The sequence below is a fragment of the Phoca vitulina genome, unplaced genomic scaffold (genome assembly GCF_004348235.1).
Source record: "Phoca vitulina isolate PV1807 unplaced genomic scaffold, GSC_HSeal_1.0 scaffold41, whole genome shotgun sequence".
In the NCBI taxonomy this organism is placed as follows: Eukaryota; Metazoa; Chordata; class Mammalia; order Carnivora; family Phocidae; genus Phoca; species Phoca vitulina.
Window position 1 is genome coordinate 14063289 of NW_022589744.1, and position 14438 is coordinate 14077726.

At 62.4% G+C, this 14438-nt stretch overlaps 1 protein-coding gene across 6 annotated transcripts in view; it reads right to left on the reverse strand.

The window, feature by feature from the left end:
- The window catches only part of RBFOX3 (RNA binding fox-1 homolog 3), a 413554-nt gene that overhangs the window by 15528 nt on the left and 383588 nt on the right, over positions 1-14438 (reverse strand). For 5 of the 6 annotated variants that reach the window (XM_032429497.1, XM_032429503.1, XM_032429501.1 and 2 more), the window contains 2 exons: positions 6304-6558; positions 24-161 (listed from right to left, as the gene is read on the reverse strand). In XM_032429497.1, coding sequence (XP_032285388.1) covers positions 24-161; positions 6304-6525 — 360 coding nt within the window. In that variant the 5' untranslated portion in view covers positions 6526-6558. Of the gene's footprint in view, positions 1-23; positions 162-6303; positions 6559-14438 lie in introns of those variants that run through there. The other variant, XM_032429499.1, reaches the window with a different exon arrangement.

Consider the following 14438-nt stretch of genomic DNA (forward strand, 5'->3'; position numbering starts at 1 on the left):
ATGGAGGGGCCGCACACACTCACCCCGAACATTTGCCGCAGGTCGGGGTCCCTGAACCGGAAGGGGATGTTGGAGACGTGTAGCCGCTTGGGCTGCTGCTTCTCTGTGGGGTCGGAGGGGTGCAGTGGCTGGCTGTCCGTCTGTGCCGCTTCGTCTGTCTGCTGTGGGCAGAGCACCGGGCTGTGAGGTGCCCCTCAGCTCCCACCCGCAGGAGGGGAGGCTCTAGAGGCCAGCTCCCCCAACTCCCTGGGCCTCCCCATCCTGGGGCTGGATCGGGGTGGGGGGGTCTGGGCGGGCGATTCTCACTAAGTACAGCCTCGCAACCTCAGAGGTCCCACCGGCAGGCCTCCGCACGGGCTGCGCCAGCCGCCACCGCGGGGCACGGCCTCCGGGGCTGGGGGTGTCTCCACTCCCCCGGCTCGGCCCTGTCCACAGAGGTCTGACCTGACCGGTCCCTCAGCTCCACCACCGACTATTATGATCGTCAAAGTCCCAGGTTTGCCCTTTGCCGGACACGGTCTAAGTGCTGGGAGCACGGGGACCCACGAAGCAAGGACCTCTGAGCGCACAGCCCCTGCGAGGACGAGGCCGGGACAGGCGCCGAGGCCACAAGCCTGGGAGGCTCCTCTGGCTGGACTTCTGCAGGGACGGGCCACCATCACCACCCGGCTGGCCGTCAGCCCGGTTCTGTCCCCGCTGAGCCGCCGTGCCACAGGCATGCAGTGGGCGCTCCGTCAACGATGGGCCGAGGTGGCCGCGCAGCTCTCCGTGACCCGGACGCCGGGGACACACCAGCACCGCCCACCGCCAGCCCCGAGGCTCGTGCTGGCTCAGCTCGCTGGCGGGGCACGTCGGAGTGCGAGTGTCCGGGAGCGGCCCTCAGCCGGTGACAGACACGGCGGGTGTGCAGGCTGCCCGGCACCCACGCCTGGGGCTCCTCCGTGTCCCCGTGTCCCTGGGGGGCCAACAGGCTGAGAACGTGCCTTTCCCTGCTCCTTGCTCGCCTGCCCCAGTTCCCCACTCTCCTGTCAGCGTTTTCTTGGGATCACGTCCCTGGCCCTCTGCTTGGACTCGGAGCCTTGTCCAGGGTCTGCTTCTGGGACTGCGGGACCTTGGCCAGAGGCGTGAGGGGCCCCGAGCATCTCCGACACGCCTGGAGAGCAGGGGCGGGAGGGTCCCCCGAGGCCCACGCTGGAGTTTGTACGCGGGCAAGTGCTGGTGGCCGTGGCCCCCCACGTGGCCTGAGAGCACAGGCAGCTGACCGGCAGTGACAGGCCGGCAGAGGAGAGACGCCCAGAGTCTGCTTCCCTCGGGTCTCGGAGAACCGTCGCGTTGCTTAAGCCACTTTCTGGTGGGTGTCCTTGCGGTCCAGCAAAGGAGTGTTGACGGTACAACAGGCCTCCCAGAGCTAGGACAGGTGAGCAGGGCCAGGCCACTGTGCCCGAGGCCTCCTCCAGGCCGAGGAAATGGAGCCCAAGCGGCGGCTAGTGGCAGGAGGTCTGTCTGCGGACTCCTGAGTGGCTGCCCTCAATGGCCAACCTGTTCATCCTTTCTGGAAGGAGGGGGCTGTTCCCCTACTCTGGCGCTCAGCCGGGAGGCCTCTGACCAGGCTCCCAGGCAGCAGATGCCAGAGGTGAGGGGAGTGGACGTCATCAGCTCCTGGGCTGGTGAGAGAGGCTGAGCACCTGCTCAAAGGTCCCTTACACTCAAGTCTGCGCTCCTACATCAGGAAGCAGCAACGGTGCGCGATCCCCAGTGTGGCTGGAAGCCACCGTCCTCTTGTTCAACGGGGGCGTGCGTGACCTGTTCCGGTGGGGTGGCCATCCTTTGAGGGGTGGGCCCGGTTCTGACGAGCGTGTGTTCTCGGAGTCCTCCTATCGAGCTGCCAAGTGATGCCCGTCCCAGGCTGGGGCTGGAGGTGATGTAGCACCTGGGCCCGGGGGTCACCAACCGGCCCCAGGAGCCAGGTTACTGGAGCATCCATGGAGGAACCGCTGGTGGTGGGGGTGGGTGGCAGGTCCACGGAGGCAACACCCGGCAGCCGCCTTTGGGTGCCTCAGGGACACCCGGGAGCTCCTCCTGCGAAGCCGGGACCTGCGAATGCCCAACAGCCCCGCCTGCGCCCCCGTTCTCCTTCTCCCTTGGTCCCGCTCTTCCGTGCAGACAGCAAGCTCGCGCTAGACCTGCAGAAGCTTGTTCGCGCCCCTGAATCCAAGCAGAACCCGCCGCGCACCTGCTGACTCTTCCACCCTCTGGTTACGAGAAAGTGTGGCTCTTCCCGTGCAGTGGTCAGGGTGCCCTCTGTCACCATGCCCCCACCCAGGGCATTTCACATACTCAATCCCTCCGCGGCTCCTGGGTACAGGTGACTAAAGGAGTCACCCTGAATTTGGGAGTTCAGCCCGAGAGGGGCATGTAATGCTAACTGCGGACCAGCAGAGGGCAGCGGTCAGCTCGGCCAGCGCACCCGGAGCACCCGGGGAGCCCTGGGCATTGGGGGCCGTGGGGGGCCGCTGCCCAGGCAAGTGTCCGGGGCCTCCCGAGTTTCCCTTCTGCCTTGGGCCCACTGTGAGTCTCCACGTCCAGGCCCACGCCGCCCCGTGCTCCAGACCCCTCGGTAGAAGCCTTGGAGGGGAGCCAGCTGAGGGCAAGGAGGGGGAATGGGGTGTTGGGGGGGTCCTGTGGAATGAATTGTAAGTGGGGTCAGAGCACAAGCAATCGGAAGGAGCCCCCTCACCCCCCAGCACAGCTACGGACAGAGGCAGATGAACGGGTTCGGTGACTGTAAAATCATAAAATGTGTGGAGATACCCCAGTGTTAACAGCCTGGCGGGGAGAGGCAGGGGTGGGGAGGGGGCCGGCCTGAGAAGCCTTTCCCTGGGACTCCCCTTGTCTTTCCTCTCTCTCTTTTAAAGCAACCTCTGCCCCCAGTGCTCAAAGGCAGGGAAGAAGAAAACAACAGTGACCTACCCTACCCCCACCGGCCTCAGTCACCCCTCCCCTCCCCCAGCTGGCCACAGGAGCTTTGCTTCTGCATCCTTCTCCTTGTCCCTGTCACCTTAGCCATCATGCCCCCTCCACCCACTCCCCATTCAAGGCCAGGACCCGACCCCTGGTGGACCAGGGGCAGGGCCCAGATGTGCCCAGCGCATCCCCCACCGTCAGAGGAGCCTACAGCCCCCGTGCCCGGGCCTCCCCGAGCTCACTCGGCACAGGGAGAGGCCCAGAGAGCCCTGGGCAGGGGCTCATGGCTGGAGGGTCCGGCAGGGGCTCGGGCAGCAGGATGGCCTCATGGCTGGATGTAGCCAAGGCTTGCTGATATGACAAGAGGAAGAGATCCTGGAAATGTTTCTCTGTAGCCCCTCACGCCTGCTCCCCCAGAGGCTCCTGGGCACGTGTGTAATGACCATCCGCTGCTCGCCAGACATGGCTCAGCCATGCTGGGTGGCCAGTGCGCCTGGGAGAGGCCATCTCCACGTGTGGCCTCGAGCCGTCTGTTTATGACGATGTCTTCGCCATAACGGGCAGCCCCTCCTTGGGCAGAGCTGTGTGCTCCCACTTCGGACTCTGAGCGACAGAATATTCTAGGAGCTCTCTGCCGGCCACGCACCTGTTGCGCTGATGCTGAGCGAGGAGTCTCCTGCCTGCACCTGGCCGGCCAGCACGGTGGCAGCGCACAGCTGGGTCTCACCCCCGGTGGTGGGGGAGTGGGTGGGGGGGCTGGGGGGTGCTTTCCATCTTGCACTGTGGCCTTTGGTCCCCTTTGCGCTGGCACCTGCTAGCTGGGGAGGGGAGAGGCCCAGGGGACAGGCCCTGGGAGGTGCAGGGCACAGAGGAAGAGGGGGAGAGTGGGAGTAGCTTCTGAGTGTAGAAGCCCCTCTGGCTGTCCCAGGATTCGGGGAGGACAGGTGGGTGGGGAGAGCACCTGCAGGGGACCTGCGTGACCTTGAGTGAATGAGCACTCTGGGGAGGTGGTCCCCAGCCTGTGCCCGTGGGGTCCCTGCAGAGTAGTGAGGAGGGCCCCGATCCATCAGCAGCCGCTGTCCCACACGGCACCCCCTGCCGCTTCTGCCAGAGATGACGAGCGAAATCCACACGCAGGAGAGAGCAGGTCTGGACAGAAGCCGTGGCCCTCACCCCTGCTGCCCTGTACCTCCACACCCGGACCCCAGGCTGCCTGGGTGGGGAGGGCCGAGAGGAAGCTTCGGTGAGCTGAGAAGCCTTCACGCAAGGATGGGACATGGGACAGCTGACCGGTGTGGAGGTGTTCAGCTTTAGCTGGGAGCACCGGGCAGCTCTTCTGGGAAGAAGGTGGCTACTGGAATCTCAGAGCAGGACGGGGTGCCCTCGCCCTCTCCGGCTCCTCCCACGTGGGACACGTGTGCTTGCGTCGGTACCCAGGCTCTGAGCGCCCGTGCCGTCCAGCGGTGGCCAACGTCTTTGCCTGGGTGTGTTCGCGTCCTCTGCGTCTCCACATAAACCTGCAGAGGCTCATCTGGCCCCGGGCATGGCCAGGAACGGTCTCTCCTCTGTCTCCCCGGATGGAAGACCCACAGACCCTGACGTGCCTGCAGGACTTGAAGAGACCCGGGCTGGTCAAAGGAAGGTCAAGGCGGCCCCGTTGACCAGGTTTGGGGCGCAGTCGGGCCCAGGCGCTTTCCTCGGGAGGCGCTTGGCCAGAGAAGTGAGACTCCCACCTCTCAGTTGGGACGAATCCTTTCTGGGACTCCTGAGTCCCCTCCGGGGCCCATATTCTGTCACAGGCATGGAGGCCGTGACTGGCCCCTGTTGACTTTTTGGTCCCTGCCAGGCAGGAACTGGTGGCCACCACAGGGCAGGGCTGGTCATCTCTTCCCTGGACACCCCTGTGCTGGTTCAGTGTGTGGCACACAGTAGGGTCCCCACGACCGTCGGCCAAGGGGAGGACAGCTTCATGCTCTTCGCGGTCCGGCCGCACCTGGCACTCCGGTGTCCAGGAGGTCTCCCGGCTCGTTCTGTGGGGCAGGCATTCGCTGTCGCCTCTCCCCCGTGGCACCTGCCGGTGTGACCGCCTTGTCTCCTGCACTTGATCCAGGGCGAATTCCCGGCCTCACCCTTTGTTCGTGAGGAGGCCTTGTCATGGGAGATCTGGCCAGATACACCCTGTCCGCCGGAGCCCTTCCGAAGGACACCGTCCACCGGCCGTGATGCGGTCACGCCGAGCGCTTCCGGCTCTGCTCTGCGCACACCCATGCCGTGGGTTTGAGGAAGCCGAAGCGGAGGCAGAGCGGCCCCAGAAGCACAGTTCGGCTCCCAGTTCGATGGCCCGCGGGCCTTGCCTCTTGCAGCTGCAGGAACCCCGGGTTGGGGGTCTGCGGGTCTATGGGAGACTCCCCACACTGGGACGTGGGGAATGGAAAGGTCTGACCTCGCTGGCGGCGATCCACACAGGGCAGAAGCGCACTGGCTGGGCCCCACATGAGGGGCCGGTCCAGCCCAGTGGGCGGCTTGGGTGGGCTCTCTCCCCAGAGAGCTTGGGGGCTGCTGTCCACACCGGCAGGGTGGGTAGTATCTGGGTCCACAGGGCACCCCGGGAGCCAGGCCGGAAGGGCGGCTGAGGGAGCACGGAGGGGGGCGCCCATCGGGAAGCTGCTGGCCTCCTGCCCAGCCCTGGCCAGCCCGCACTGGGAGGGAGCCAGCGGGGACAGCCGAAGCCCGGGAGCCGAGGCAGGGGTGGGCGCGCGGAGACCACGATGGGGAGGAGGGTCGGGGAAGGGGTGGGGCCGGCTGGCGGGTCCCCAGGAGGGGCTGCGTCGTGGGACGCCCACCCCGGGCCGGCCGCCCCTGGCCACGCTCCTCTGCTGTCTGGGAGCCTCTGGGAAGCGTGCGGCTCAGCACTTTCTCCTTGAAGCCGCATTACAACCACATAAGTGAGGCTCTCTGATTGGAGAGCAGCCAAGCAGGTAGATTACGAGTGATTAGAAATGATCGCTGTGCCCGCCACCCGAGACACGCGAGGGGCCCTGAGCCTCCTCTCCCGTCGCCCTGCCCCCGCCTGTGCAGACACCCGGGCCCAGGCCACACCGTTCCCCTCACCTCCCAGGGACAGGTTGCTGGCGGCCCAGCTGGGAGGCTCCGCTCAGGGGGTCGGGCAGCCATCGGGGTCACCAGCCACCCCGTGCCTCGTGTCACACGAAGAGCTCCAAGGCGGCAAGGACCTGCCTGTCCATCTCAGAGGCCCCCCCCGGGCCCTCCCCGCCCCACCAAGCCTCCCCTCTGGGCGGGCACTGCTCCCTGAAACTCTGGGCTCGCGGGGCCCCTTACCGGCACTGTCTGGGCACCGGCGATGGGCTGTGCGCTGGCCTCGGTGCCCGGCTGCTCGGGGTGGGTCTGTGCTGGTGTGTACAGGGTCAGGCCGTGCTCCGGCGGGACCGGGGTCTGGCCCGAGTAGTCCTGCGTGGGATGCGGAGGGGGCGGTGCGTACTCGGCGGGGATGCCGTTCTGTGGCGGAGGGGGGTACTGGGCAGGGGGGTAGGGCTGGGCCATCGCTTCAGGCGGAGCCGTGGCGTCCTGATTGCCCTGCGGAGGGAAAGACAGCAGGCTGGTTAGACGGCCGGCAGGCCCGGACCGTGCCCCCTTTCGAGAGCTCGCAGGCCGGAGCGGGGGTCTCCAGAAGCATGGCCCAGACCCCCTGGGTGGGGGTGGGGGGCTCCCTGACATGAGGCACAGATCTAGCCGTTGGAGGTGCCTGGGGAGCCCAGGGCTTGAGACCACTGACGCATACTTTCAGACCCACATTAAGCTCGTGCAATTTTAAGAAGTAACACCGTGTGATCCCGTGTACCCTCTACCCAGTTGATCCTGTCAAGATAGAGAACGTGCCAGCAGCATGGGGGTCCCTCCTGTCTCCCCTAGAGCCACGCCCTCCTCCCTCCTGCCTTATGAAGGCTTCAAGCCCTGCTTCTTCCCATCGGTGAAGTGGGAGATCATCACAGCCTGCAGGGAAGATGATCAGAGTTGATCCCACAGAACTGGGAGCCTGGCACCACAGGGCCCCCATCATGGCCCCAAAGCTGAGGTGCTGTCTGTGGGGCATGGAAGGTTCCAGCTCTGTCTCGAGACCCCCGAGCAGATCTCCAGAAGACCCCAGCCCGTCCCTGAAGGCCTGCTGCCCCAGGGGCTTTTAGAAGCCAGGGCCCTGGGGCAGGGTCCCAGCGACGTGGCAGGGCAGAGGCTCTTCTCATGGGGCGCTTGGACCCAGAAGCCTCACCTGGGAGCTTGTCGGCAATGCGCACCCCAGACCTCCTGCAGCAATCTGGGCACCTGTGGGAACCCCTGCTGTAGCCCTGGGAGAAAGCCCCTCAGCCCCAGAGAAGGGACGAGGGTCCTCATGCTGTCGGGGGGGTGGGGTGGGGTAGGGGTGGGGTCCTGGCTTCTCCCACTTGTTGTTCCCCATTGAGGATACATGCCGGGAGGGAGGGCAGGTTTGCAGCAGCCCCTCTGAGCAGGTGAGGCACTCTCTGACCTTCCGAGGGTGTCCTCGGGAGAGAGTGTCCCCACCATCTGGAAGGACAGGTGCCATCCCTCACTTGGCTATCTCCCCAGTGTGGAAGGACTCTTGCACAGACGTGGACAGTCTCACCAAGGAGGAACCCCACGCACTCCTGCGCTGCCCCCGTCACCCTGGCCTTGGCATGTTTTGAGGTCTGTTTCCTTGCCCATGCCCCAGTGAGATGGGGGCTCCTTCCAGAGAACATGCCCGGTCTTGCTCTGTTCTTCATCGCTTACTACTTATTCACCCCACAACTGTTTATCGTGTGTCTGGGGGGGGGTGCCAGGCCCGTGGCTCTGGCGGGGAGTGGTGCAGGATGGGCAGCCCCCAGCCTCTGTGGGCTCTGCCATCCAGGGCAGGAGTGAATGCAGACAATTACCCAGAGCACAAGGTGACCTGAGGGGCCTGGCCTCCCGAGAGTGCTGGTGAATGTGCACAGACCTGGGCTGGGTGTTCTGCTTGCAGCCCAGGGCTCTGTCCCCCACCGACCGACGTGTCCGCCTGCCCAGCTCCCTGCTGGCAGGAGGCCTGAGGCCAACTCTCTGCCAGGGGTCCCAGCCCCTTTAAACCCCCAGAGCTAGCGCCTGCTCTCACTGCCCCTAACTCCTGGGGTGACCTCCCTGCTGAGCGGTGGCCTCAAGAGCAGAAAATTCTGTGCCACCCTCTGTCTGCAGAGCCCGAAGCTGGGGCAGCATCTGAGCTCCAGGCGGTGGGAGGGAAACACGTGTGTGCATCACACACGCTCATGAGTGCACGCCCTTTGCTGGACTCCCACCCCCCACCCGCTTCGAAGTAGCCCACAAAGTCCCATTACCTACTGGGCGGGAGAAGGGGAGGGTGCAGGGTGAGGAAGGGGAGGGTGGGGGAGGTGAGAGCTGGTGGAGGCGGAGGAGCACCCAGTGGGGGAGGGACAGAGGCCAGGGCAAGGGGTGAGGGAAGCGGGAGGGAGGAGGAGGAGGGTAAGGGAGAGGGCGCTGTCAGCAGCCTCGAGAGATCAATTAACTGATAAATATTTGATTAGAACCTTCACCAACTCACATCTTCCCAGGGCCCCCATTTCCCCCCTCCTCCAAGGCCCAGGAAGGAGGGGCTCTTCTATCTGCTCGTTCCAACCCCACCCCCACCCCTCCCCAGCACCCTCTTCCCTGGGTCCCCTCGGGACTAGTGACAGCCGCTACTCCCACCGCAGTGGCTCCCTGGGCTGGAGCGCAGAGCCCAGACCGCCAGGGAACCTACAACACAACGGTGGGATGGGAGGGTGGTGGGTTTGGGGCTCGAGTGCCCGCATCTGAAGGGGTCTGGGTGGGCGGGAGGCAGCTGGGAGATGGGGCATCCAGGGCCATTTGGGACATGATAATAAATCAGCACATCTGAGCACAGAGAGCTCTCTGCTTTGCACACTAACTCACTGAATCCCCCTCCAACCCACCAGGCGATCAATAGTGCCCATTTCACAGCTGGTCAAACTGAGGCACAGGGACTGAGTGACTTGTCAGGCTGATACAGGAGGAGCGGGGATAGCAGCACAGATTGCCTGGCTCTCAGATCTTCACCTCTGCTCCTGCACGCACGAATGTGGCCCTTCATGGGGGGACTGGGGGTGTGAAGTTTCACAGCCCAGGGACAGAGTTAGAGCCTGGGATACACAGGGAGGGCTTCCCTTAGCCACCGGGTGGCTCTGGGTGACCATTCATTGTCTTTGAACAAATTCCCTCATCTGCAAGAGGTCAACACGGTGCCCAGACAGAGAAACGCAGAATAAAACCTAGCTAGTGTGATCTGGTGCGTCCTGGGGGAGATTCTCATCACCCCTGCCTGTCTCCTCCACATCCACGCTGGAGGTGGCTGCGCTCAGGTGAGTGGCCCGCACCCTGGCTGCACATCCCATGCCTAGACCCCTCCCCAGGGCAACTGAGTGGATTTACGATCAAACTTTCCCATGAGGTTCCGCTGTGCAGCTCGGGCTGAGGGCCCCTGGACCAGCCTTGGAAGAGTGGAGGGTATCAGGTGCACCCGAGGGCGTGAAGTGCCTGACACAGAGAGGGCAGCATGGCTAGTGCTGTCACATTCCTTTTCATTTTTCTTCCTTGGTCTGCTGGGGCCAGAGTGGAAGAGAGGCTTGGGCTCTGTGGCATGAGCCGAGCAGACTCCTCCTGCTAGGCTGGGGCCTCGTCTCAGCTGGCCTTGTTTCAGAGCAGCTTGTGAACATGTCTGGCTCCCCAGGGGACTGGAAATTCCCAGAACACGAGGGCCACTCATTCACTCTCTGCTCCCATATCCCTGCACTCAGCACAGCACTTTGCTGCACTCAGAGAAGAGTCTCAATGCACATCAGATGAATGGATGCGTGCATGGATGGATGGTGGATGGAAGAATGGTGGATGGAGGGATGAATAGACAGACCAACGGACAAATAGGCAGATGGATAGATGGGTAGATGGATGGGTAGATGGATGGGTGGGTGGATGGATGGATGGGTGGATGGATGGATGGATGGGTAGATGGATGGGTGGATGGATGGATGTATGTATGAATGGATGGACGGATGGATGGATGGATGAATGGATGGGTGAATGGATGGATGTATGAATGGATGGGTGGATGGATGGATGGGTAGATGGATGGGTGGATGGATGGGTGAATGGACGGATGGATGGATGGATGGATGGATGGGTGGGTGGATGGGTGGATGGATGGATGAATGGATGGGTGAATGGGTTGATGGATGGGTGAATGGGTGGGTAGACGGATGGATGGATGGATGGATGGATGGGTGGGTGGATGGGTGGATGGGTGGGTGGGTGGATGGATGGCGGATGTATGTATGTATGAATGTATGTATGTACGTATGAACGGATGGGTGAATGGGTGGGTGGATGGATGGAGGGATGGATGGATGGAGGGATGTATGTATGTATGTATGAATGGATGGATGGATGGATGGATGGGTGGATGGGTGAATGGGTGGGTGGATGGGTGAATGGATGAGTAGACAGGTGAAGAGATGAATAGTTGGATAGTCATTATTCCACTTCCTCTACAAATTTATTCCTCTCTCCTATCATCACATTTTCCTGATAGGACTGATAAGATCCAGCTCTTCCCACTGCACTCCATGGCCCACACTGCTGGAGAAAAACATAAAATCACCCTGAAGATTCACTTGAGATCACTGACCACTGACTGAAGCAGTTTCCTTGTTTCCTCTTTTTTGCAGAAAACAGAGGGAGAATGTCCACACTCACCTGATGGCCTGCCTGCCTTATATTCTAGAGCCCCGCCTTTCTCACCAACGCATGTTCACAGCTCTGCTGATTCGCTGCAATCTCTCCCATGACAGGTCCAGGAGAACCCCCTGGACCCAATGGCCCCTTCAGCCTACACACCCAATTCACTACTTCCATACAGAACAAAGTCTCTGGAATGAGCTGCCTTGATCTGCAACCCCCAATTCCTTTACTCCCACTCTTTCTTAGCCCCACTCCAAACTGGCTTTCCCTGGCACCATTCCCTGAAACTACCTTCGTCAAAGTTCCCATGTCTGCCATGTTGAAAACCTCACCGGACCTGGTCCCTCAGCAGCACTGACTCTTCTCTCTAGAAACACTTTCCTCTCTTGGCTTGGTCACACCACACTCTGTTGGTTCTTCTGCTTTACTGGAAGTTCTTCTATATCTGTGTTACCGTTTCCTCATATCTCCCCAACCTGTAGATGTTGAAGGCCCCCAAAACCCAGTCTTTGGACCCTCTCTGATGTGGCTAGAACTAAGGTTCTTAGTTTCAATTTAAAAATACCATCTGCATGTTGACCATCCCCAAGTTGTGTCTCCATCCTGGGCTTCTCCCCAGAATTCCAACTACAGCCAGTCATCTGCACACCTAATACATAATTCAAGCTTGACCTACCCCTGAGGGGACTCCTGCTTCCTTCCTCGTTGTCTCCATCAAATCTGCCTCTCTTGAGGTGCCCCCCTGCCCACAGGCCAGTGCTCAGCCCCTCACCTGGGGTGATCCCTCTCTTTTTGTCCATTCCAAACAATCAGGCAGGAAGTCCCATCAGCTCCACCTTCAACATGTACCCAGAACCCAACCATCTTGGCCAGTTTGCTGCTCCCACCTAGATCTGGCCCCCATGACTTCCCCCAGATTCTGCTTCTGCCCCTGCCCCTACAACCAGTCCTCTCCGAGTAAAATACAGAGTGCCAATATGGCCCCCTGGCCCTGCATGACCTGGACCCCCTCCTCCTGGGCCCTCATGTCCTGCTTCATTCCCCTTGACTGTTCTATGCCAGGCATAAGTGTCCCTGCTGCCCCTTGAATGTCCAGTTCTGGCCTCAAGGACTTTGCGCTGGCTGTTCCTTCTGCAGGGACACTGTTCCCTGCATATGCCATGGCAGTCTCACTTCCTTCAGTGTCACCTTCTCAGGGAGGCCCCTTTAAAATTGGGGTGCCCCCACTCTGCACTCCCCACCCCCTGGCCTTGCTCTGCCCTCCTCCATCTCAGAGTCCCAACGTGGCCACCACACCTTGTCTGCTTCCTACCCCAGAACATCATCTCTAGGCAGAGTCTGCCTGGTGCTGAATCTCCAGCCCCCAGAGTGTGATGACACGCAGTAGGACCATGACAGACATGCACCTGGCAGATGAGTGAGCGTATCGTGACAGCGGTTGCCAACAGTGCTGGGTGTGCCCCGAGTGCCACTGCAGGGAGTCCCCACAAGCCCAGAGGCAGGACTCCACGGGAAACCGCAGACAGCCTGCTCCGTGCCCTGATTCGTGCCCCTTTATCTCCCGTTCGTTCACCGTTCTGCGGGGCAGGTATTTCGATGGCGATTTTTGCAGAGGGGAAACAGAGGCACAGAGGCAGAGACCGATACGCCTGCGTGGGGCCCCAGGGCAGGGGAGCACACAGACCCGTCCCATCCCACACCCTCCACTGCACACGTGCCAACTGCAGAAGCAGGGGCAGGACGGCACGAGGCGAGTCTGGAAGCGGAGGGCGGAGGCCGGCCCGTGCTGTGCGGGAACTGGCCCCTTCCAGCTCCTCCGGGCTCACGAGTAGACTGGGAGCATCTCTTTCCAGCTCCAAGTGTGGTGACCTCACCTTGGCAGCTTGAAATCGGCCAGAGTGGGAGTATTCACACCCCGAGAACTGGCGCGTGCTACCGGTCAGGGCTGGGTCTGTCCCAGGACAGGCAGCTGTTGGACGCCAGCACACCGCCACCTGACCCCCTCATCACTCCGCGGGGTGACGTTGGGGCTGCCCTGGGGGCCGACGGCAGGGCACAGAAGCGATGCCAAACATGACACTCCGTAAAGCGAGAAGGAGCTACAGCCCAGGCAACGTGTAGGCAGCCCCTCCTCCCAGCCCGCATTTGAAGATGAGTCAGGTACGGTCTGTGTCCGCAGGAGTTTCTGGCCCGGCAGGAGCCAGCCGCTCCCAGGAGGCAGTAATGGATGCTGGAAGGTGCTAAGTTCCAGAGAGATCCATGTTCATGCATCTGGCAAAGGGTAACCGAGAAGGGCGGGTGTCACGTGTGGCTATAGCCTTGGGGGGGCGCAGGGGCTCTCTGAGAGGCTTCACCTAGTGTCTGCCATCCGTCCAGCCAGCCCGGCTCTCCCCTCATCCGAGAGGTGACTGGCATGGACTGCACCCCTTGGCCTCCGGTGTCCAGAGGGAGGAGAGCGAGTCCCGGGAGGCTGTCTCAGGCTGGCTCTGCCCTGGACTAAGGGGGACTGGACCTCCTCTGCAGGGGGCCTGCTCCAGGACCCTCCCTCCTCGGTTCCACTCGCTGCTTCCTCCTCACCCCTTTGGGAGGTGGTGGCGGCTCTGTCACCACCAGCTGTGGGGTCCTGCATGGTCCCTGGCAGGCCCCCTCCACCCACCGTCCAGACACTTCTGAAAATAGTCTCCCTGTAAATAAAGTCACCTGGAATTACCCCAGGAGTGAGAGAGCCATTGATACCCTTTCAGATCCTGATGATGTGGTGCAGGATGGAAGAACAGACCAGGCAGGCATCTCTGCAGGGAGGGCCCGGCCGGGCTCTCAGGGGTGCCCCCTGTCCTCCCGCTTGGCCCCTGCCTTGTCTTGGCCCCTGCACTCTGCAGCCCTGCCCTTGATACCAGGACCCTCAACTTCTGAGCAGCACTGAGCTCAGCCTTACCTCTTAGTCTGTGGAAGGGGGACAGGAGGGGAGGGTCTGGGTGGGAAGACCCCTCATCTTCAAGATCTCAGGCTAAGAACCCCCCCCCCACAATGTCCGCCCACACCCCCCGGCCCAAAGCATTGTCTGCCCCAGCCTGAATTCCCAGGTCCCCCAGCCAGTGTTCCCGTCCTGCCGGGATGAGGGTCCCAGGGTGAAGGTGCAGTGATGGGCAGGCGGGATGCCAGAGGAGCAGGGGGGAGGGGGAGGAGAGAGTGGCAGCTGATGGAGCCCCGCCCGGACCCTTCTGTCCACACAGTCCCTCTGGCTCCTGCTGCCCACAGTCCCTCCAGGACAATCAGGCTAATTGCCTCTTGGACTCCTCACCCCCAGGAAGGAGGGCGCCGCATGCCCCAGGCCTGCAGGCCAGGCTGCAGTGGGAGGCTGGCGGCAGAGGCTGGGCAATGAGCCATTTCTCTACCTCTGGGCAAAGCCGGCTTGCAGACAGCACGGAGGAGGTGGGCAAGCAGAATGACCCCCACTTGGACTAAACTGTGAGGGTGTGGTCTGCCCGCCCCACTCTGCCCCGAGGTGTCGGACCCTCCCCGTCACAGCCACGGCCCGCACATCTCCGTCCCCAGCACCTGCTGAGCCCCGCCACCAGGCACCAGGACACACCGAGGTGCACAGGCTGGGGTCCGCCCAATACCAGTGGTGAGCAGGGCCTGCCCTTGGTGCCCTGCAAACTTGGTGACCTCCTGGT